The following is a 24,416-nucleotide window of genomic DNA, read 5'->3' on the forward strand; positions in this document are numbered from 1 at the left end:
ATCCTTTTTCAAGTTTTCAGTTTTGAAAGTTAATGTACACATCAAGAACAAAGGCTAGACAGTTACTACTTCAAATCTGAGAAGAGTTTTAAAAGATTCTACAGGAGCTTGAAGGCCATGGGGAAAGTGGTTGTGTGTGTACATCACCCAATTGCCCAGAAATGAACTGCACAGAAACTCTGTTTAGGCAGGAACCAGGATAAATGTTTGGAAGCTTTGCCAGGACAAAAGCTTCAGCTGTCATTCAATTAATGATGCAGTTTTGTTTTCACACACAGGGAATGGGCAGCCCCTGCATTCCCACGTTTTCTCTTGTGGCCAAAATTCCAGCAGCTAGCAGCTGCAACACAGCAAGAGGAGCTTTATGGCAGAATTCATCTACTTTTTAAAAAAGCAACATTGCCTTGATGATCCCACAGGAGAGCACCCACTGTTTACTGACTTAACTCAAACACTCTCAGGCTCTGTAGGCTGAGGGAATTGCTGGTGGAATAAACTTTCTGTGCCAAAGGATCTTTTGTAACTACTCTTTGTAAGAAGATGAGGAACAAAGAATTATGACAGGCCTTTTGGTGGGAAAGCTGCTGCAGTCAGCATTTCTGCTGGTTATGATTCCAGCCTGGCTCTCCTCCCCCTCCCCCTCAAAAAAAAATCAGACCTGTGAAACTGCTACACTGAAATTTGGGAGCAAAATCACATTATCACAAGAGAGATGAGAAATGTGAAAGTAAACGAGAGAGAGAGAGAAGAGCAAGCAGCAAAGATTACTCTGAAGCACACCAAACTGGAAAGGCGAGCTTGCTCCCTCCTCAGAGCTGTTCCCAAGAATGAACAGCCACAGGCCACACGTCCTCTTCCAGGCCTATTCCGCCTTTCCCGGAACATCCCAGCCACGGCTCATGGCTTTCACCACAGCACTGTACAGCCTGGTCCAGGCTTCACGGACATTCAAGTTGAAGGCAGGGCCATGGCATTTTTCCAGCATATACAGCAAGGATTCCCCCACAGCCTGCAAACCGAAACAGGGAAGAAACACAGTAAGTGAGCAACAGGCAGAACTGGGGACGGGGGTGGGGGAGGGATGGCCTTCTGTCAGAGCGTGGGCTTAGTGATTCTGGGGCCCCAGGCAAAAGCCCCCCCCCCAAAAAAAACCCTGTAGTCAATATTCACATTCATTTATAGAAGTGGACTATCCCAGATGGATTTTGAGAATTAAGTATTATTGACTGAAAATTTTCTATCGTACTTGTAATCCACCTTGAGTCCCAAGTGAAAAAGGGAGACAATAAATGAAAATTATTATTATTATTATTATTATTATTATTATTATTATTATTATTATTATACTATTTCTCCACCACATAAGTAAAAACACCTGCTGGCAACTGCTCACAGGTGCATTGCTAAGTATTAGACATCTGCTGAATTAATTGGCCATTGTCAGGCTCCCCATGTGAATGCCCCCACTCTCCAAATTTTAGATGCAGCAAACTCTTTGTGGGGTCAACCATTGATCGGACACCCGGGATAAGAAAGAATACAGTGACACCGAAGAGATGAGGGGTGAATAAAGGCAGGCAGGCAGGCAAGGCATTCTGTGGCAGAAGCAAGGCTCTTCAATGGCTTGCCTCTTTTCTCCAAGGTCAGGGACGGAGGGTGGCAATAGGGGAACAGCAGTCTTGGAGGCCCCCACTTGAGTGTGGGGTGCCTCAGGGGGCAGTGCTCTCCCCGATGTTGTTTAACATCTACATGCGCCCCCTTGCCCAGATTGCTAGGAGGTATGGGCTGGGTTGCCATCAATACACAGATGACACCCAACTCTATCTGATGTTGGGCAGCCGGTTGGGCTCAGACCCAGAAGATCTGAACCGGGCATTACAGGCAGTGGCTGGGTGGCTCAGGCTGAGCCAGCTGAAACTAAATCCAGCGAAGATGGAGGTCCTGTGCCTGAGTCGTCTTGGTACGGGGTTGGGGATCCCTCTCCCGACCTTCGATGGAGCGCCTTTGATGTCAGCGTCGGAGGTAAGGAGTTTGGAAGTGCTCCTGGATCCCTCCTTAACTATGGAGGCCCAGGTGGCAGCCACTGTCATCAGCATTTTACCATCTTAGGCTGGTTTGGCAGTTGGTTCCCTTCCTCGACTGTGATGACCTGGCTACAGTGATCCACGGGACGGTCACCTCAAGGCTAGTCTAATGTAATGCTCTCTACATGGGGCTGCCTTTTTCGCAGATCCAGAAGCTGCAGCTAGTGCAGAATGCAGCAGCCAGGCTGTTGATGGGTCTCCCCAAGTGGGAGCACGTCCAGCCTGGGCTGAAAGCGCTGCACTGGCTGCCAATAGCATACCGGGTCCGTTTCAAAGTGCTGGTGGTCGGGGACACAACATCGCCTGGTTATCCCAGGCCACAGTGAGGTAAGGCTTGCTGCGACCAGGGCCAGATCCTTTTCAGTGGCGGCTCCTATCTGGTGGAACGAGCTCCTGGAGGAGATCAGGGCCCTGCGGGACCTTATGCAGTTCCGCAGGGCCTGCAAGACTGAGCTCTTCCGCCAGGCTTTCATGTAGGGGCTGCCACTACCACCACCGGTGTGGGTAACAATGGGGCTAGGGGGACGGCCCTCGTAAGATCTACCCAAATATTGTGTGGCACTGGAACCACTGGACTAGCTATGTACCAACTACAGGACAATACAACCTCCAATGGAAGACTGATATCATCTTGTAATTTATTCGGAGACCATCTTGGTTCTATGGAGCACTTTATTTTTGTTGATATTAATGGTTTTATTGTTTTATCTCGTTTTTATGCATGGGCACTTGTGCTCTCTTGTAAGCCGCCCTGAGCCCGCTTGCAGGGAGGGCGGGGTATAAATACAAAATAAATTTAAAAAAAAAATCAAAGCAATTGCTTGAGGCACTACAATAAGGAGGGTACCAACAACACAGGGCACAACCCACTCCAACTCATCAGCAGCACAAAAAGCAAAAGCCAGCATGGGGTTAGTGGTGGTAAGAGTGTTGAACCAGTTTCAAAACCCCACTCTACCATGAAAGTTCAGCACGGAACATCCCAGCCACGGCTCATGGCTTTCACCACAGCACTGTACAGCCTGGTCCAGGCTTCACGGACATTCAAGTTGAAGGCAGGGCCATGGCATTTTTCCAGCATATACAGCAAGGATTCCCCCACAGCCTGCAAACCGAAACAGGGAAGAAACACAGTAAGTGAGCAACAGGCAGAACTGGGGACGGGGGTGGGGGAGGGATGGCCTTCTGTCAGAGCGTGGGCTTAGTGATTCTGGGGCCCCAGGCAAAAGCCCCCCCCCCAAAAAAAACCCTGTAGTCAATATTCACATTCATTTATAGAAGTGGACTATCCCAGATGGATTTTGAGAATTAAGTATTATTGACTGAAAATTTTCTATCGTACTTGTAATCCACCTTGAGTCCCAAGTGAAAAAGGGAGACAATAAATGAAAATTATTATTATTATTATTATTATTATTATTATTATTATTATTATTATTATACTATTTCTCCACCACATAAGTAAAAACACCTGCTGGCAACTGCTCACAGGTGCATTGCTAAGTATTAGACATCTGCTGAATTAATTGGCCATTGTCAGGCTCCCCATGTGAATGCCCCCACTCTCCAAATTTTAGATGCAGCAAACTCTTTGTGGGGTCAACCATTGATCGGACACCCGGGATAAGAAAGAATACAGTGACACCGAAGAGATGAGGGGTGAATAAAGGCAGGCAGGCAGGCAAGGCATTCTGTGGCAGAAGCAAGGCTCTTCAATGGCTTGCCTCTTTTCTCCAAGGTCAGGGACGGAGGGTGGCAATAGGGGAACAGCAGTCTTGGAGGCCCCCACTTGAGTGTGGGGTGCCTCAGGGGGCAGTGCTCTCCCCGATGTTGTTTAACATCTACATGCGCCCCCTTGCCCAGATTGCTAGGAGGTATGGGCTGGGTTGCCATCAATACACAGATGACACCCAACTCTATCTGATGTTGGGCAGCCGGTTGGGCTCAGACCCAGAAGATCTGAACCGGGCATTACAGGCAGTGGCTGGGTGGCTCAGGCTGAGCCAGCTGAAACTAAATCCAGCGAAGATGGAGGTCCTGTGCCTGAGTCGTCTTGGTACGGGGTTGGGGATCCCTCTCCCGACCTTCGATGGAGCGCCTTTGATGTCAGCGTCGGAGGTAAGGAGTTTGGAAGTGCTCCTGGATCCCTCCTTAACTATGGAGGCCCAGGTGGCAGCCACTGTCATCAGCATTTTACCATCTTAGGCTGGTTTGGCAGTTGGTTCCCTTCCTCGACTGTGATGACCTGGCTACAGTGATCCACGGGACGGTCACCTCAAGGCTAGTCTAATGTAATGCTCTCTACATGGGGCTGCCTTTTTCGCAGATCCAGAAGCTGCAGCTAGTGCAGAATGCAGCAGCCAGGCTGTTGATGGGTCTCCCCAAGTGGGAGCACGTCCAGCCTGGGCTGAAAGCGCTGCACTGGCTGCCAATAGCATACCGGGTCCGTTTCAAAGTGCTGGTGGTCGGGGACACAACATCGCCTGGTTATCCCAGGCCACAGTGAGGTAAGGCTTGCTGCGACCAGGGCCAGATCCTTTTCAGTGGCGGCTCCTATCTGGTGGAACGAGCTCCTGGAGGAGATCAGGGCCCTGCGGGACCTTATGCAGTTCCGCAGGGCCTGCAAGACTGAGCTCTTCCGCCAGGCTTTCATGTAGGGGCTGCCACTACCACCACCGGTGTGGGTAACAATGGGGCTAGGGGGACGGCCCTCGTAAGATCTACCCAAATATTGTGTGGCACTGGAACCACTGGACTAGCTATGTACCAACTACAGGACAATACAACCTCCAATGGAAGACTGATATCATCTTGTAATTTATTCGGAGACCATCTTGGTTCTATGGAGCACTTTATTTTTGTTGATATTAATGGTTTTATTGTTTTATCTCGTTTTTATGCATGGGCACTTGTGCTCTCTTGTAAGCCGCCCTGAGCCCGCTTGCAGGGAGGGCGGGGTATAAATACAAAATAAATTTAAAAAAAAAATCAAAGCAATTGCTTGAGGCACTACAATAAGGAGGGTACCAACAACACAGGGCACAACCCACTCCAACTCATCAGCAGCACAAAAAGCAAAAGCCAGCATGGGGTTAGTGGTGGTAAGAGTGTTGAACCAGTTTCAAAACTCCACTCAAAAAAAACAGCAGGTGACCTTGGGCCACTCACCCAACCTACCCCACAGGGTTGTTGTTGCAAGGATATAATGGAGACCAATGTTGTTTGGGTCCCCGTTAATTAGGGAGAAAAGCAGGGTGGTGATATAAACACCTAAATAAAGAGCCAGGCATCTTCTCTTGGACTTATACAGGTGGTCTTGCTGCAGGGACTTGGTTTGAATTCAGATGGTAGCAGTGTGGAAGGGGCTAATGGGTATACCTTGCTTTGAGCAACAAAATACTTTGACCTTGCCCTGGGCAGAAAGTATCCCATAATGAAAGGGCACCTTACCGAAAAAGACTCCACCTTCACGCCAACTGCCTGGTGTTTCTTACCCAAGTTGGCAAGGTACTCCTCCAGACAGTGCAAGTTCTCCAAATGGGTCACAGCAGCATCTATTACCAGCATCACCTAGCAGGCAGGCAGAGGAATCCGGTAAGCTGTTGTTAAACAAGAGCATCCTTTTCTATGAGCCTTTTACAAATGCCAAAGTAAGCATGAACACATTTGCACTGCTCATCATCATGCACCCAAAAACCTCAAAAAAGCCAAGTCTGAGGCAACTGTGCACCTATGTTCTGGATTTGTCTATTACTGTAATCCTGCTGTTTAGGACCTTTTTAATACATCATGTCTTTTCTACACAGACAGCACTTCCATGTAGTTTGACAACCATATTGGCTTTTATGTACCAATTACAAACACATCTCGTTTGCTTTCCATTTACACTCATTTAATAGCTGCAATTGCCATGGCTTCCCAAATGCATGTGCAACTGTGCATGTGCAAATGTGCAAATGCAATTCTAACATGTGCAATAACATATCTAAATTTACACCCCTATTCACAGAAGTCCCCAATGCTTCCAGTGAGATGTGTTTCCTCATAAGCATACACAGGATTGCAGCCTCAGATAGTTTTTGAAGCACTATCCATATTTAGTAGGGAACAGCCCATTGTTGAATCTCTATCACATTTCTATCCCACACTTCCTCCAAGGTGGTCATGGGCAGTGTACATGGTTTTCCTTCTTCCATTTATGCTCACAGCAATCCTGTAAGGTAGGCTAGGCTGAAAGAGACTGACTAACCCAAGGTCACCCAATCAGTTTCATAGCTAAGTCAGAATTTGAACTTTGGTCTATCAAACACTAGCTTTAGAAAAGAGCAAGAGTCCAGTAGCATCTTAAAGACTAACAAAATATGATCCTGTTCCAGTATGGCGCTGTGAGCAGGCGCTTCTCAGGACGTTCCCGAGGCGCCTGGTCCTCTTTTGCCCCTTTGGGGGGCCCCAGACGTATGGGTGGGCTCTGCCTGACTTCCTGGAGGGAGGTCGGGTTGCGGGGAGCTTTTTTCGGCCACTACCGCACTTGGCAAATGCGGGGGTGCTGCCGTTTTTGCTCTGAAGCAGGAGCGATCGACAGAAAAAAACATGGCTCTCATGTTTTTTCTAGCTGCGACCAGCCGTTTTAAAGACCATATTATTGCAACACAACGAACATAAAAGGAAAACAGAGAAGAAAGTGAGTAATCGTATTTGCAATGCTTTGTTTGATGGTTTCAAGTTGTTAAAAACCCCTTTTGAATTGCCCCAATATACCGGAGGAGCGGCTAATAAAAAGAAATGGGACGAAGCTGTTATAATTGGAGTGGGGGGAGAAGAAAAATGGCTTCAGAAAGGAACATAGAGGATTTAGAGGAAACTGAAGAAATTTCTCACCTTACTTGTGAACAATTTAAGAAACTGTTAGTGGAAGAGATACAACTTGCGATTAGAGTGGCCTTTAAAGGATTACTGGAGAAATCGCAGAACGCGCCTATTGGAGTGGAAAAAGAGCAGGAATCTAGGCAAGCTGAACAGGGAGAGGAGGAAGAAATAGACTCTGAGCTCTCTCAAGGAAATAAGCTGCACGACATTTCTACTGTTCTTACGACAGAACATGAAGGTAAAAATGAGCAAGTGATTTGTTTAAATGAAGCAACAAGGAATACTATAGACCCAGAAAGCCAAAAAGAAGTCCACCATGATAAACTTGTAATTGAACAGAGTGAGCCAGCAAAAGGAGGAAAAAAGAGGCATACGAAGAAACGTGAGAAGTACTCCAAAAACTGGGAAAGTACTGGAAAGAGACATTTTTTACTGGTAGGGAAATCGAGAAAGAAAGATATGAAAAAGAAACCCCATACCTACAAAGAAATAAGGCATCTAGATAGAATTCTGGAAAAAAGGAAACTACAAGAATTCAAGAAAAGACTGATGAAATATGAGTTATGGTTTTTTTAGTTAATTGTCTATATTATCTATTGTCTATGAAGTTTAAATGGCACGGCTGCTGTTTCAATTGTATATGCATAGTTATAAAGATAGAAACATAGGATGGAGAGAAAGGAAAAGAGATAATTGTTATTAATATGGAAAGTTTATTAGTCATACTTGTTTCTAAAATTTACTTTAAATGTTTTTGTTTGTTTGTTATGACTGGTGTGATATATGAGCTTAAATAATGAAATTGATTAATTATTGAGCTACTAGGAAAGTATGCAAGGAAAGTGATGTAAGTGGATCTAAGTTTTAGACTGTCTCTCTTATCTCTTATATAATATTGATTATGAGTAAAGGAAGAGATTGATAGGAGAAAGTCTCTTGTAGAAATTCATAGAAAATTAAGAAAAAGAATAACTAGGATAAGAATAGGGTTTTAAAGGTATAAGAAAGTTGTTTGGATATGTCTCTGAGTAATTTTGTTCTGTTTATGGGATGGAGAAGATTAAAATGGAATGGTTAGTATTTTAAATGGATACCCAAATATATAAAGGTAATAACTGGAAAAATTTTGGTAAGGATGGAGAAAAGGTGAACATTATTAGCATGTGGAAAGTTCCTCCTCTTTGTTTTTTCCAAAATTTAGTGCAATAATTTTGTTTGTCTGAATACTCTGATTTATGCTCTATATGATGCTAAAGAATGGAAGAAATTCTTTATGGAAGTATAGAAGAAAAGAATGATTTAAGATGAAATGAATTAGTAGTAGTATGATTTGTGAATAAAAGATGTACATTAAAATAATTATCACCATGTTGGCAAGCTAAACTAATATGATCGCTGTAGAGATAATTATTTAAGGAACTAAGGTTAACTAGGAGATATGGCTAAAGGAATTGAAAACAAATATAGAAGTTATGAAGTTTTTATGAGATTGCCTAAAGAAAATAGGAAATTCTGGGTAAAATAAAGATAAAATTTATATTAGGGATTTGAATTATGTTGGTAAATTTGTTTTGTTGTTATTAAGCCAGAATATAGCAATTAGTTTAATTGTACATCTTTGTGTGTTGCAAATACAGGATGTGGTATAGTAATTAGAGTAAGGAAAAACATATACAAAATTAGTTATGTTGTGTTAGAGATATTTGAGGAGGAAATGTTGTAAATGTCTTTTTTGTCTTGTTTTGTTTGTGTGTGTGTGTGTGTTCTTGTGTCTAAAATACCAATAAATATAATTTTTTTAAAAAACTAACAAAATATGTGGCAGGATATGAGCTTTTGTGAGTCACTGCTCACTTCTTCAAATACACTAGCTTGACACTAAACCACTATACCACTTTTGGGCTCCCTTTAGCCATGACAGCTAAAACTGGAGCTTCTATGTCCATAGTCAGCATACTTCCGATTAACATAAACTGGAGCAAACAAGAGAAAACTGCTATATCCACCATGCCCTACTTTGCTTTCCAGGATAGCTATCTAGATACTGCTTGAGGCAGAATGACGCAACAGATAGCCATTCATCTACTTAATACCTCACCTGAGTCTCCCGCAGCCTCCCCAGTTAGTTCCAAGCCTTCTATAACCTACTCTAAGAATCATCCTTTACTTGTCCTTCCTGCTGCCTTCATCAAGCTGTGGAGTGGACTGTGTCAGGTCATACTGTGCATCTGGTTAGAGACAGTGTGCTGTAGTGTTCAGAGTGTCAGACCAAGATATGGGTGGCCCAAATCTGAATCCCCACTCTTCCATGGAAGCTCACTGGCTGACCTTGGTCAATCATCCAGCCTACCTCAGAGGGCTATTGTGGGGATAAAATGGAGGAGAATGACATAAGCCACCTTGGTCCCTGCTGGGGAGAAGGGCAAGGTATCAATAAAACTAAACAAACAAGTAACGTGAACCACTTAAAATTAGATTAAACACATCCCTGAATTTAGATGTTTGCAAGTGGGGACCCACGATAATCTCGGGGAGGTTCCTTACATATCTTAGTTTTATATTTTTTGGAATTGCTGCCACCAGGCCCAGCTTCTCCCCCATACACAAAAGCATGTGCTGCACAGCTCCTGGTGACTGGACCCAAAGGTTTCTTCTCCAACCCCATTGATGATCACTCTGACGAGCCCCACACAACTCCCTTCCCCAGTCAACAGTGGTGAGCCTTGCACTGCTCTGGGCTGCTGAGCCTGCTAATCAGACTCACCCCTTTTAGCACTCTTCAAAGCGCTCTTACCCTCTTGAGCGATCAGACGCATATCAGACCCAGCAGCCAAGGAGTGCTGCTGTCAGCATTTTTTAAAATAGTTTCCCCATTGAGCATGCCCACAAGTGCTGCTATGCCTTCTGGGATATGTAGTTCATGGGGCCGTTGGCCATTTTTTAAAAAAAGTTTATCCTCTGGGCACGTGCACAAGTGCTGATCAGCCTGCTGGGACATGTAGTCTCCCTCTCTAAACTTTTTAATTTACCCCATCCCCAAAGCACAAGAAAAAGCTGAAGTACAGGGGCATTTTTATTTGAAAGTTTTAATGAAGAAAACAAAGTTTAAAGCAGCCCCTGTAGGAGAGGGGGAGAGAGAGGGAGAGAAGTGCGAATATGCAGTTGAGCGCACTTCGCGAACTAGTAAAAAAATGGTGGCTGAAAAACAAGAGACCAGTCAGACCTGCCTGACGGCTTGGGTGCACAACAGAGCGATCAGGCAACTGAAAATCTAGTTTAAAACCATCTGAGTCCAAAAGGACCGGACTTTCACAGGTATCAAATAAACATGCAGTAGGGGGGGCATAGATGACTGGGGCACAACAGACAGATGTTGCTGTCTGATCGTGCATTTTAAATCCATAAGAGAACAGCAACAGATTAAACTGCACGTTTGATTACAGCCCAATAATGACATCAGCGAGCCCTGTGTATCTCAGGCCCCCAAAGGCTTTTCTCCCCCCATCAGCAACAACAGTGTCAAGAGGAGGTAGGAAGTGAGGGCCCGAGACTCACAGGGGAGGGAATCCCTCTCCCCTTCTTAGCTTCCCATTCACAATGTAGCTCCCAATGTCCACCATCAGGCCTGTCACAACTTCTCCTCCCCACAACACTAGTGCCATTCCCGTGGCTGCTGAACCTTCCTGGCACAGGGTCTACCCCAGTGTCTCCCCCCCCCCCACAACTATCCCCAAGGCCACCCGGCTCCCAGCTACCCCACATCACTTACAGGCCTGGTGCTGTTCTCAGCCTGCTGAAACTTCTCCCTCCCCCATCACTGCTGCTATACTCAGGTCCAATGTTCCCTCTAAGCTGTGGAGTCTTGTGAGCAAAAATTGTACTTTGTGAGCTACTGGCATGAAAGTTGTGAGCGAGCGATTTGGCTCCTACATAGATTCGTTTGCTCTGGAGCCCTCCTTTCTGAGCTGAGACAAAAATGTGTGAGCCGGAGGCTAAAAAACTGTGAGCTAGCTCACACTAACTCAGCTTAGAGGGAACACTGCTCAGGTCTCCTGCAGCTCCTGCAAACCCCCCCCCCATCACCTACACTGGCAACGGGCCTGCCACAGCTCCCAGGGCACTCTGCGAGGCCTGCTGCAGCTCTCGCCAATCCCACAGCCACCAACAGGACTGCCACAGCTCCTGGGCACCCCTACCATCGCTGCCCTCAGCCTGATTTCACTGGAGGTAGAAGAGAACGCTATTTTACTTTTCGAGGATTTAAACCAGGTCATGTTAATTCATGGGACATTTCAGAATTTTCTGCACACCTGGGGAGTCTCCCAAGTGTGTAGAAAAATCTGTTTAGCTTCCATGTGGACCCAAACCACAGATTTAGATATCTGCAGATCACAGCCATGGGTGGCTAACAGTATATAGATTATGCTTATGATTTATATAAAGAGGGATTCATATATACATGCAACAATTTCCATCCCTAGGCACAGTAACCCATCAGACAAAAGTGGTCTTAACAATAGCAATGCAGCTGGTCAGACCATACAATGGCCAGCAAGGCACAATTACAGACCTCACTGAATGATTCCATTCCTCATTATTGTAGATAAAATCATTTGTTGCAATTTTACTATGAATTCAAACTTCAGTTAGATTCCTTAACAAATAACATAACCCCCCCCCAAAAAAAAAAAAACAGGGGGGGAAGATTTCAGACCAGGCTATATTTATTTATTATATTTTTACAAGTGGGGACCCGCAACAAAATGTTGTGTATTATTAATGTCTGTTACTGTTTAAATGGTTTTCTTGCAATAACCGATTTGTTAACTTTTTGGATTTTCTCACTTTGGGAGGGTGTCTTCTTTTGTGAGATACTTCTGGTATTGTATTGTTCTGTATGGTACTGATGAGAGATTGTTATTTCTGACAAAAAAGGCACTTTGTTTATGTGAGGTGAGATTTCAAAGATGGCCTTACTGGGTACTGCAGATCTTGAGGTGCTACAGGTGTCCTGTACCACTCTCCGTCTGAGTGGCCATTGGTTTATCAATGGATCAGCCTGAGGCACCGTTGCTTGTTCAGTTTCACCTTGCTGTAGAGAATTGTGTGGCTGTAGGGCTCCAGGCTTCTTCAGCCTAAGATGAGTCCACATTCACTCACAGCACCACAGCTGTTTTTGGCAGTTTATTCAACTGTCAGGGCTGCTTAGGAACGTTTTAAAAGGTGGTGTGTACAAACTGACACTGGTTGGAGGAAATCCCGCCTCCTCTCCACCTGCCCTCTACCTCTCAGTCATTGTGCCCACCCATCCATTAATGATGCCTCAGCTGTCCGTTTATAATTTCCCTCTGGCTTCTAGTCAGTCAGGAGAAGCAATGGGAAGAAGCAGTTAGAAGCTGGAGAGAATGGATTTAAAGGACAGTGGAGCCTGCAGCTACAGAGATTGGGGTGAGAACAATCCTCCTCTCCCACTTGCAAAGCTTTGCTGTTTCAGGCTCAGATGTCCTTTTAAAACTTCCCCTTGCTATTTAGCTATTCATACTGCAAGAAAAACAGCATTGGAGATGGGTGAGTGGCAGCGAGGAATCCTCCCCAATTCCAGCTCCAGTTTTGCTGTTGCTTCCTCTCCTCTTCCCCCACCCATTCTCTCTCTCTCTCTCTCTCTCACACACACACACACACACTCTCTCTCACTCACTCACTCACTCACTCAGTCAGTCTTTCTTGAGCTGGTGGAGTGGGAGAAGCAGTTAAAAACCTCCCCCCTCGAGAAAGTTTTAAGAGGACCCTGGAGCCCTCAGCAAAAGAGGTAGGGGTGAGAAGCTCAGATGTCCTTCTAAAACATCCTCCTGCTATGTAACCATTCATACTGCAGGAGTAATCCTCCCCGATCCCAGCTCCAGTTCTGCTTTTGCTTCCTCCCATCTTCCCCCACTCACTATCTATCTCTGTCTCTGTCTCTCTGGCTATCAGCCAGTCTGTCTCTCACTGCTGATGCAGCGGGGTCTGGAATAGATCCCTGCGGCAGCCATTTCAAAAGGTATTGGGGGGACTCAATCCTCCCCAAGTGTTTTTTTTTACTTTTTGGATTTTTCTTCAAACCCACGGAGTCCCCTGAGTCTGCAGAAAAACCTGCTGGGGTAGAGTGTGCCCTCTGTTTGTGGAAATAAGTATCCACAGGCAGAGGGGACTGTTGAGAATTAGATATATAGATTCTACTCTTCCTCCAAGGAGCAACACACATTCTATCCTTTCAGCAATCTTGTGAAATAGGTTAAGCTGAATGGCAGTGAAGACCCAATGCCACCTAAGTGAGCTTTATGATGCAGAGAGGATCTCAACCAAAATTTAACCAGAACTGGTTTGAAATGCTAACCATTATACTACACTAATGTTTTCTAACTATCTTCACCCACTGGGTCAGTGTGGACTTGATTTAAATACAGATTCAATTTAATAACGACTTTCAACATAAAAGTGCTTTCTTGTTATATCAGAAAATGAATGAATCAGTATCTCTAGGAGTGCCAGATTGCTCACTTTAGGCAAGCAACCTCCCATCCTGGCCTGGGAAAATAAGTAACAAAAAGGGAAGGGGGAAATGACATCACGTAAAACCATGATGTCATTTCCAGGTGAGTACCTGGAAGTGACATTGCAATGTTTTCCTCAAAAAACATTTTATCAGGCCCTCATCTGGATAGCCCAGGCAAGCCCGATCTTGTCAGATCTTGGAAGCTAAGCAGGGTTGACTCTGGCAAGTACTTGGATGGGAGACCTCCTTGAAATACCAGAGGCGGGAAGCAGGGGCAGGCTTTATTCAGTCACCTCGCTGAATATCCTCCAGCCCCCCAAGTAGGGGTCAGTCACCAGAGGTCACCATGACTTCCAGGTGCACACACAGTCAGTTACCAGAGGTTGCCATGACTTCCAGTTGCACGACATTCACACGCACACATGCATATATGAAAAATACAAAAAAAAAAACAAAACCAAAATTTTTTTGTCCGAAAATCCAGTGTTTTTGATCACCCACCCACCTTGTATTGGGCCGATTTCTAGTATAATTCACACCAACAACTAAATGAGTTACTTTACATTTCTCACCTTCCGAACGTGTTCCAGGAACTCAGGTGATGAGAGGCACTCCTCAGGGGTAGAGAACTTTTTGCAGTTGTACTGGAAAAGGGGCAAGAGATCAGGCTCCAAATCAAAAAGCCTGAAACAGAAGATAAAACATCCAAGGGCAAGACTTTGTCAGCGTATTTTTAGTTGTTCCATTTCACTTTCAGTAACTACTCTCTTCCTTTTTACAGGCCATTCCAGCATTTCATAGTCTGGTTTTGCCAACAGGGCCCAAAAAAGCCAAACACAGAGAGAGAGACTGAGCCATGCCAGGGGCAAGGGAAGAGGATGCCTTCCATCTCTGGTACAGCTTAGCAGTTATATTCCTTCATGCCAAGCCTACCTCTGGGAAGACAAAGAAGGAGCAATAGAAGAGAGAACCGGTTTGCCTCTCAGGGGGCCTTGCAGATGGAGATCAGGCTCTGCCATGACCCGTTTTGGTGTCCAGACAGTGAGCTTGCCCCCTCCATCTCTTTGTCATACTGGACTTCTGGTGCATACATACACTACAGAGGACAAGTGGACCACTTCACTGGAAGTCATGTGACCTAAAATGGCAGCCAATAAGTGACTTGCACATACAGGATCATGGAGAGAATAGGGGAGTATTGTGGAAGACATCTTCCCCTGCCATTTAATAAGTTCATCCACATATCACAATAAAAAAACCCACTGTGAATAACAGCAATAATAAAATACAACTTAAACACACAATAAAACAAGTTAAATTCCCTTCACACCAGCTGTTCCCTCCCCACTTACACAATGATATTATTCTTGCTACAATACTTTTTCTGTTCTCTAGCAGATCCTGCCCTGGTGATCCTCTCCAAGCGACCCCAAATATAGTAAGGAACAAAGATATACCTCACCAGGTTTCTAAACAACTCAGCCTGATTTGGCATTCTGGGTTAAGGAAGAAGAAGAAGAAGAGATTGGATTTATACCCCGCTCTTCACTTGGAGTCTCAGAGCGGCCTAGGTTACTCCTAGGAGTAAGGGGCCTAGGTTACTCCTCGGTCAAACCTGTGATACCTCTCCCCTTTGTGGAACTGATTCTTGAGATGACCCAGGACAGCGCTTTTAGCCTAAGCACTGGTTCCACCAAAGCCAGTTTGGTGTAGTGGTTAAGTGCACGGACTCTCATCTGGGAGAACCAGGTTTGATTCCCCACTCCTCCACTTGCAGCTGCTGGATGACCTTGGGCAAGCCATAGTTCTGTCACAACTGTTCTTTAAAAAGAGCAGTTTCTGTCAGAGCTCTCTCAGCCCCACCTACCTCACAGGGTGTCTGTTGTGGGGAGGGGAAGGAAAAGGAGTTTGTAAGCCACTCTGAGACTCCTTTGGGTAGTGAAGGGCAGAGTATAAATCCAATCTTTTCTTCTTCTTCTTCTCGCTGACCAAACTTTCCTGGCATCCATTTCTCTCTCACTGATATCACAATTGCTACAGGTCATCTGTAGTAGAAAGTGGTGGACCAAACTATTTATATTATATATCTAGGATATTTCTGTGCTGCCTCCAGAGTCCTGCTCAAGGTGACTTACAATTAAAACAACTTTATAGAGACAAAGTTCTTATAATCAAGGGATTAAGAACATGGAAAGGTAAACAAGAAAGATCTGCAGAGGACACTAGAAGATTGCTCAACTGTGTTTTCAGCTTTTTGAAGGGACGTATGATGTTTTAGAGCCATAGTGGCTCAGAGGTTAAGACGCTGAGCTGCAGACTGGAAGGTCGGTAGCTCGACAGTTCAAGACCCTAGTGCCGCATGACGGAGTGAGCTCCTGTCTCTGGCCCCAGCTCCTGCCAACCTAGCAGTTTGAAAGCGAGAAATTGCAAGTAGATAAATAGGTACCACTTTGGTCAGAAGGAAACAGTGTTCAGTGCACCCTGTTATTTAGTCATGCCAGCCACATGACCACAGAAATGTCTTTGGATGGCGCTGGCTCTTTGGCTTGGAAACCGAGATGAGCACCACCCCCTAGAGTCAGATTCGACTGGCTTTTGAGCAAGGGAAACCTTTACTTTTACCTTGATGTCTACCCCTTTCTCAAAGAAGCTAAACTGCCTCCTTTCCTTCACAAGCAAGAGCATTTCTCACTCAATATCCTCAGCTATTTTCCTAGAGCAAATTAACTGATCTGCTCTTTTTTAAATTCCCTCCAGGAAGAGAAATCCTTCCCCTAAATAATCCCAAATCCAAGAAAGTGGCTACCTTAAAAAGACTGTCACCCACAAGCTGCCATGACCTTAATTATCCCTCCTTGATTCTCTGATACAGTCCAAATGTCACATTCGCTTTTATTTGCCAGATTGCATCTATATATTACTTTCAGCTCCCATCATTAAGGGTGCAGTGTTAATATACAAGTCTGAAATCAGTTCTCAGTGAACATGTGCAATCCCACAGAGGATGATATACTTGCAGACACATAAAAAGAAATAAGCACTGAAGTCTAAAAAAAATCATGCACTTCAAGCAATTACGCTATCACACTCAGCTGGGCGAATGCAACAAATCAGCATAAAAAGGAAATGGTTTCATAAGAAATTGCCATGCTAGGTCAGGCTAAAGATCCATCTAGTTCATGGCCTGACAGAGTCTGGTATTAATGGCAGGTTGGATGCTATGCAAAATCTCTGCGGACAGAAATGATTTTCATCAGCAGAGCAAGACTTCCCAGTCTCCTCCTCTCAAGCTGCAGCCTAAAATGGTGCTTGGGGGGGGGGAACAGAGGACTCCCCCCGGGAACAGCATGAGGGGCAGTTGGAAGTCTGCTATGGGGACAGGGGATTGGGGAAAAATCATTCCCCCTTCTGTCAGCAGAAATTTCTACTGGATCCATCTAGCCCAATAATTCATAATACTTTCCCCCCATGAAAAAAGTCTGCTGGTTCTGCCCATTGCTTCCCGTCCTTTAACCACAGAAAGACCCATGTCCTTAATTCTATGATAGCTATGATTCCTTACATCAGGGACTTTGCAAAAAGCTTTCTTTAAAGATAAATAAAACCCATGTCTACAATGTCCACCCAGTCACCCGTATCTACTAGTTTGTTGACACACTCAGGACATTTTAAAAGGTTAGTGAAGAACAGCTCTCCATGCCAATGCTTCCTCCACAAGTCTTGTTTCTCTAGATATTTAATAAGTACGCCATTAATAATGTCCTACACCAAATTTTTGTAAAAGACAGAATCCTTGGAAAGGTCTTTAATTTCTATGGTCTTCTCCTGTATCATTCTTTTAAATTCAGTGCTGAAAAGGAGCTTATTCCAAGTTACAGTTTGATATCACTTATTAATGAAAATAAACAAAAGTACATAAATGCAACAGAAAGTTACATAATTTAGTTGATTGTTCATCAATTTGAGTTCCAGCCTCAGTGACTTGTTGGTTTCTCAAAGTTATGAAACTTTGGCCAGTCTTACAAACTTTTAACGGTTCTCACTGGTCATTTATTTTTTCTTCACTAAAGAATCAATGTTATTGTCTGTAGCCCCAATAAACAAAATTGTGTGTTAGAGACAGAATACAGGAAGCTTCCTTACATTCACATAGCCTACTATCTGATTTAATTGGAAATTCCAGGGATTGAACCCGGGACCTTCTGCCTGTAAGGCAAATGCTCTACTGGGGAGCCACAGCCCTTCGCTGTGCATATAAACATATATGAGAGAGAGCCTCACAATCCACATAGAGCAAGAGATTCTTCTCTGCATCAGGACTCCTATGTAAGGGGAATTCGGAGTTGGAGTAAAGGTGGAGACTCATACCTGCTCATTTTAAAGTCCTGTGTCAATGGGTGATTCAGGGGGTTGTTTCAATCTTCCAAAGAGGCCTTGGAGGCCCCCTCTCCTTCTACCTTCTCTGCTTAGGGGTTAATGGAATGTGCCAGGCCATTCTGCTGTGCTCTCGCATGCACCCTTTCCTTTGCCCTGCAACTGATCTCGGAATTAACTGAGTGTCTCCCCAAGGGCCTGGCCTGGGTTTGGCTCTGGACTTTGCCATGTCACAAGCAATTAAGGAGCTGCTCCGATACGCTTTGCAGAGACGAGCACATGCCATAGAGGACTGCCCTGCTGCTCCCTAAGTGAGAAGGAACTGTGGCTCTGCAACAAGGAGAAACCAGAGGAAAGGGTAAAGGGCCCCCCAGATGGCTCTCCTCATTGTTGGGGCTGTCTTTTTGGCTGTCTTTTCACTTTGATCTGCAAAGCAGGGCTTCATTGGAGACGCTCAGCAAGTCTCACTCCCGAGTCCCATCCACGTTAGCTTAGAAGTGCTGAGATCAGTGGGGCCCACTCCTGAGTTAATGTGCAGGCCGCACCAGCTTATACTTTATCCATTGCTCAGCTTCACTCAGAGCTTGAATTTCTGAAAATAAAAAGGTCTTACTGGGTCTCTCAAGCCTGCAGAGGAGACGTCTCCTCTGTCCACCTGGCCAACTTGAATGGGCTGGTTTGTGGTTATTTAGTGATGATGGAAAGAAGAAGAGATTGGATTTATACCCCATCTTTCACTACCCAAGGGAGTCTCAGAGCGGCTTACAAACTCCTTTCCCTTCCCCTCCCCACAACAGACACCCTGTAAGGTAGGTGGGGCTGAGAGAGCTCTGACAGAAACTGCTCTTTTTCAAGGACAGCTCTCGTCAGAACTATGGCTTGCCCAAGGTCATCCAGCAGGTGCAAGCGGAGGAGTGGGGAATCAAACCTGGTTCTCCCAGATTAGAGTCCGCGCACTTAACCACTACACCAAACTGGCATTCACCTATTCAATGTTGCATTCCAACTACTTCATCCTGCAGTAGCTCGTGGTGAAAGCAGCTACCAGAACCAAGTCCTCCTCACGAGCCATGGCTCAAAGCCCAGGGAGCGCATGAAAATAGTAAAGAGCCTTTCCTACATCAGGAATGATCCCTGGGTGGAGGACAAGAGCTTTGGGGATAGAAGGGTGTGAGACTTCCAGGCAGTCTCTTCTTGTGTCTCTTCTTATGGGGTCATGGTTCAGTGGTAGAGCATCTGCTTTGCATGCCAAAGGTCCCAAGTTCACTTCCCAGCATCCCCACTTAAATTCCAGTCATAGGTGACATGAAAGACCACTCTACCCAAGGTCCTAGAGAGCTGCTGAAGTCAGAGCAGATGACAATGACTTTGAAGAACAAGGGTCTGATAAGGCAGCTTTCATGTGCTAAACACTCCGAGCCATTTTGCACGCTGCACTTTCCAACACAAAAAACACAAATGTTGGAAGAACCGTGAACTATGTGTGTTACGTAGTACACATAAGCATCAAATATGATTATATTTTGACTCATGCATGCACACATGCTGGGGAGACACGAATGGCTGGGGCTCACCCACACGCGTGTGTCATACAAGAGGTGAGCCCCAGCCTAGATGAGGTTCTGTATGCAGGATGTATGTGTTATTTTCACTACCCTCCACCCAAGTGCTCTTTGTGTAGGAAAAGCATTAGATACATGAAGCAAAACCATTCTAGTATAATCCTACCTTCCACAGGGCAGCCTGCACAATACTTCCTTCCCTATTTCATCTGTACAGCAACCATACAAGGATAACCTGCCTTCAAGGAAGTTCTTCACACATCCCTGCTCAACAACAACCTCAGAATCCCAGCTGTTAGATTCTGGGGTGTGGAGCATAAAGATCATGACCAATGAAGAAAGTTTCTCATTGGAGTTCTGCCAGTTGCAATTTGGGTGGCTAGCGGGGCCCTTCAGTTGCCAGCCAATGACACATCCATCCCTTTGTATTTAAGGAATATCCTCATCCCAGAAGAGGCCTTCTTTTCAGACCAATTCCGGAAAGGTAGCCCATATTAGTCTGTTGCAGCCACAATTGCACAAGAGGCACTTTAAACACGATGCGGCAATAGCTGCCTTAGTCTTGAAGGTACCACAATTTCGGCTGCAAGAGGCTAACACACGTTACTCCTTTGGAAGTGGTCTAAAGAAGGTGTCCCCGGCTCAAAAACTTAAGCCGCGGCAAATTCGTTGATTAAGCCTTAAGATGCAACCAGACTCTGTACTTTAATGTCAGGCCCCGACGGAGCTCCTCCACCTGGAGACGAAGCCGCCCGGGGTCCCTGGCCTCGATCTGGCTCCCGGGCCCCCACGTGCTCCGCGCGGCGGCCTCCCTTCCAGGCGCTGAGCCCTCCTCCGGCGCCTTACCTGGTAAACAGGACGATGCCGTGCTCCAAAGGGCTGCCGCTCACTTTCTGCCAGCTCTCCCGAATCAGGTGTTGGTCCGCGCTGGAAAGTCCGTCGCTCTCCATTTTCCCGGCGGCGGCAGGAGGAGGAGGAGGAGGAAGGAGAGAGGAGCAGGAGCAGCAGCGCCCGGGGGGGGGGGGGGGGAAACCCCCCCCCGGCAGGGGCACAGCCAGGCTCGATCTGCGCTCGGAAGTAACAGGTGGCCCGGATCCCGGGACGAGCCGAGGCGGTGCCCCCAGGATAAGGGAGGGGAGGGGAGAGAGAAGCACTGGGCGCCGGGCGAGGCGAGGCGAGGCGGGTCCCCCTTCCTGGATCCTGCGCTCGGGACTCCGCACTCACATCTCGGGCACCGCTGCGCTCAGCGGCTTCGCTTTAGGGAGCCGCTCGGTGGGGTTTGGAAAGAGCGCCTACCTTACCCAGAGCGCCGCTGCCCGCGGAGGAAGCCATAGTGGTGCGCGGTGCCGCCGAGGGAAGGGGGATCCCTCTTTGCTCGTTCACTTTCTTCCTCCCCGACCTGCTCTCCTCTCACCGAGCGCCAAGGGATCTGAGCGGCGACACCTTCCCAGCTTCCAACGGTAGGAGCATGTCCCCGGGAGCTCTTAAAGCAACAGCGCCCTCTTTCTCTCAAGCCCTTGGAAGTCGTGTCAAGAGGCGTCTCATCCACCCCCACCCCGAGTTCTGCCGTCAGGTTGCTTTCTGATCGACCCTAGGGCTCCCCCTGCAAAACAAGCAGATGAAGCTTTCCTTATCAATGCAGCTGTTAGGAAAAGGTTCCCCTACGCACAAAACAAACTGATGCTATTGTTAAAGACAGAGGAGCACTCCAAGAGAAAAAGCTGACAGCTTAGCTGAACGTGGCAAAGCACCCATAGAACAAGTCATCTTAAGACTGAGAGGAAGAAAAAGCTGTTTGTGGAATCTAGCCTAAGGACACATTCGAAAGCAAAACTTACCTGTAAACTCAAATTTTATATATGCTGCAACTAAAATTAAGGTTGCAATGCTACGCATGCATACTTAGTAGTAAGTCCTATTGGACTCCGTGGGAGTTGCTTCCGGGTAAGTATGTTCACATCCATTTGAGAATCACGAACTTTGCAAACTGAAAACTGGGGTTAGGGTTAGGGTTACAGAGCTAAAGTCAATACACAGACAAGAGAGGTATCTATTCCAGTCAACAGAAACAAGTAAGAGTCCAGTAGCACCTTAAAAGACTAACAAAATTTGTCACAGAATATGAGGTTTCATGAGTGACTGCTCCTTGTTGTTGTTGTTCAGTCGCACAGTCGAGTCTGACTCCCCACGACCCCACGGACCACACCACGCCAGGCCCTCCTGTCCTCCATCATGCCCCGGAGTTCGCTCAACCTCATGTTCATTGCATCGATAACACTGTCCAACCATCTCATCCTTTGCCGTCCCCGTCTTCTTTTACCTTCAGTCTTTCCCAGCATCAGGGTCTTCTCCAGGGAGTGCTCCCTTCTCATTTGGTGGCCAAAGTATTTGACCTTCAGCTTCAGTATCTGGCCTTCCAGGGCACAGTCAGGGTTGATTTCCTTTAGGACTGACTGATTTGATTTCCTTGCAGTCCAAGGGACTCTCAAGAGTCTTCTCCAGCACCATAATTCAAAAGCATCTATTCTTCAGCGCTCGGCCTTCCTTATGGTCCAACGCTCGCAGCCAGACATTACTACTGGGAATACCATTGCTTTGACCATACGGACTTTTGTTGGCAGGGTGATGTCTCTACTTTTTATTATGCTATCTAGGTTTGCCATCGCTTTTCTCTCAAGGAGCAGGCATCTTTTAATTTCATGGCTGCAGTCACCTTCTTCAGTGATCTTGGATCCCAGGAACGTGAATTCTGCCACTGCTTCCATGGCTTCACCTTCTATTTACCAAGGATTGATGGGGCCAGATGCCATGATCTTGGTTTTTTTGATGTTGAGTTTCAAACCAACTTTTGTGCTCTCCTCTTCCACCTTTAGCAAGAGGCTCTTTAGGTCCTCTTCACTTTCTGCCATAAGTTTTGTGTCGTCTGCATATCTGAGGCTGTTGATGTTTTTTCCAGCAATCTTAATTTTGGCTTGTGATTCATCCAGGCCAGCATTTCGCATGATGTACTCTGCATATAAATTAAATAAGCAAGGTGACAATATGGAGCAGAGGTCCATCAGCGGCTATTAGCCACAAGCTTTAGATAGGAACTCTCGGTCTGGGGCAAGTGATGCACTGTATTCTAGTGTCCTGGCCCCACTGCTGGACCTCCTGATGGCACCTGGTCTTGGCTTTCTTCTACCTCACTGGAGCAGGAGGGTCTTCAGAAGAACCCAGGAGGCATCACCTTTGTGTCTGCAGGAAGCATTCATTCAAAAACAGCTGCAGCCTTCCCACAAGATGCAAATGACCCCAGCACCCCAAGGCAACCATTTTCTGATTGCCTCTCCAGGCAGCAGCTATTTTGTGGTGGTGCCCAATCTCTGTTCTTAAAATTCCAAATATACTCACATGCTCACCAAAATTAGGGACCCAGACAGAGATTTTAATTCTATTCTCTCTCTTCTTCTTTTTTAAGTACCCAAGGGTACACTTTTATTCTACTCTCAAGTTCAGATTGTGAGTCCCTGATCTTGATGTCAACATTTATTTTATTTAAAACATATCGATGCCACCTTTCCACCCAATCAGGATCCACAAGGTGGTGAACATAAAACATTAAAATGATTAAAAATACAGTTAAAATTTTTATTGGATGATAACAGCGAATTAAAATCTCAAGAAGAGTTGGGGGTACAAGGTATACAACTCTCATGGTGGGAAATGAATCAGTTAAGATCTAAATTCGCCAAAGATAAACAGATTGGTTTTACTTCTGGGAGATCCGAATTAGATAAAATTCTGCTAGGGGAGGATGTTAAAATGATTGGTAAAATATATGCTTACCTCCTAAAGCAAGAAATGCAGGATGAGGTTATGGAAAAAACCATGAAACCTTGGTTAGACAATGTTGGAGGCGAGGTTGAGGTGACAAAGTGGGAAAAGATTTGGAATAACACTAGGTGGCTAAAAGCAGTAGCATTGAAAGAAAACATATATAAGGTGGTACATCAGTGGCATATGCTACCTGACAGATTAGCCCGAGTGTATGAGGATTTGGACGCTAGATGTTGGAAGTGTAAAGCACAGATAGGTTCATACTATCACGTCTGGTGGGCTTGTAGGGATGTTAATAAATACTGGAAAGAGGTCCAAAGTATGTTATATCAGATAATTAAGAAGCCGATACCGTTAGATCCGGAAGTGTTCCTACTAAATATATATCCTGACAATTGGAAGAAAAAAGATAAATATCTAATTTTACACATATTAACCGTGGCAAGAATTTTGCTCGCAAAGGGTTGGAAGACTGATCAGGTACCAACGAAAGGGGAGCTGATTAGCAAAATAATCGATGTAGCTGAAATGGACAATTTAATTCAAAAGTTGAATGGGAACTTGAATAACGCATTTCATAATGTTTGGACACCGGTATATAGATGGCTGGAACATGAAATGAACTAATCTACAATGGGAAGAGCTCTGTATATGTGGGGGGTATGTCGGGTGGGGGTAAGTTGGTGGGGGGATAGGAGCTGTCATGTTGTAATGTTATTATGTCGTTATGTTGTTCTGTATATAATATTGTTGAAAATAAAAATATATATATAAAAAAATACAGTTAAAATTATAAAGTCAATTAAAACACATAAACAAACAACACCAAAGCTCCAAAGAGATTCAAATATTACAAAATCTGTAATTCCACCCCTATTACTCCTACATTGGGGTGCTATGAACTGAAACTGTGAATTTACAGAACAAAGTTTGAGTCCACTGGTACCTTAAGACCAACAAAGTTTTATTCTGGCTATAAACTTTCGTGTGCCTACACACTTCTTCAGATACATTGAAACAGAAGTTTCATTACATATAAGTAGAGGGTGGGGAGGGTATCACCAGGAAGGGCTAATTAGAGTCAAGATGCATAAGTTATTGAGCAGTAAATATAGCTAAGACTGGATTAAGGCAATTGGTAAGATCTGTGAATAGCAGCAGATTAGCATACAGCAT

The 24,416-nt window shown here is 45.4% G+C and overlaps 1 protein-coding gene across 1 annotated transcript; it reads right to left on the reverse strand.

Moving 5' to 3' along the window:
- Positions 1–862: 862 nt before the first annotated feature.
- Positions 863–20,402, reverse strand: NGB (neuroglobin). Its single transcript, XM_015418339.1, has 4 exons — positions 20,268–20,402; positions 14,058–14,169; positions 5,535–5,654; positions 863–1,009 (listed from the first exon to the last, which is right to left on the reverse strand). The coding sequence occupies exons 1-4, from the start codon at positions 20,369–20,371 to the stop codon at positions 863–865; spliced, it is 483 nt and encodes a 160-aa protein (XP_015273825.1). The 5' UTR covers positions 20,372–20,402.
- Between the last annotated feature and the right edge of the window lie 4,014 nt (positions 20,403–24,416).

This window comes from Gekko japonicus, unplaced genomic scaffold, assembly GCF_001447785.1.
Source record: "Gekko japonicus isolate JY-2015 unplaced genomic scaffold, Gekko_japonicus_V1.1 scaffold3, whole genome shotgun sequence".
NCBI classification, from domain to species: Eukaryota; Metazoa; Chordata; class Lepidosauria; order Squamata; family Gekkonidae; genus Gekko; species Gekko japonicus.

Bases quoted from the DNA above. Each gene is read 5' to 3' on its own strand.
- NGB (XM_015418339.1), bottom strand. From the start codon at position 20,371: ATGGAGAGCGACGGACTTTCCAGCGCGGACCAACACCTGATTCGGGAG. The intron at 14,170-20,267 runs GTAAGGCGCCGG...CTTCTGTTTCAG, and splicing joins GGCATCGTCCTGTTTACCAG to GCTTTTTGATTTGGAGCCTG. The intron at 1,010-5,534 runs GTAAGGTGCCCT...TTCGGTTTGCAG, and splicing joins TGAAGGTGGAGTCTTTTTCG to GCTGTGGGGGAATCCTTGCT.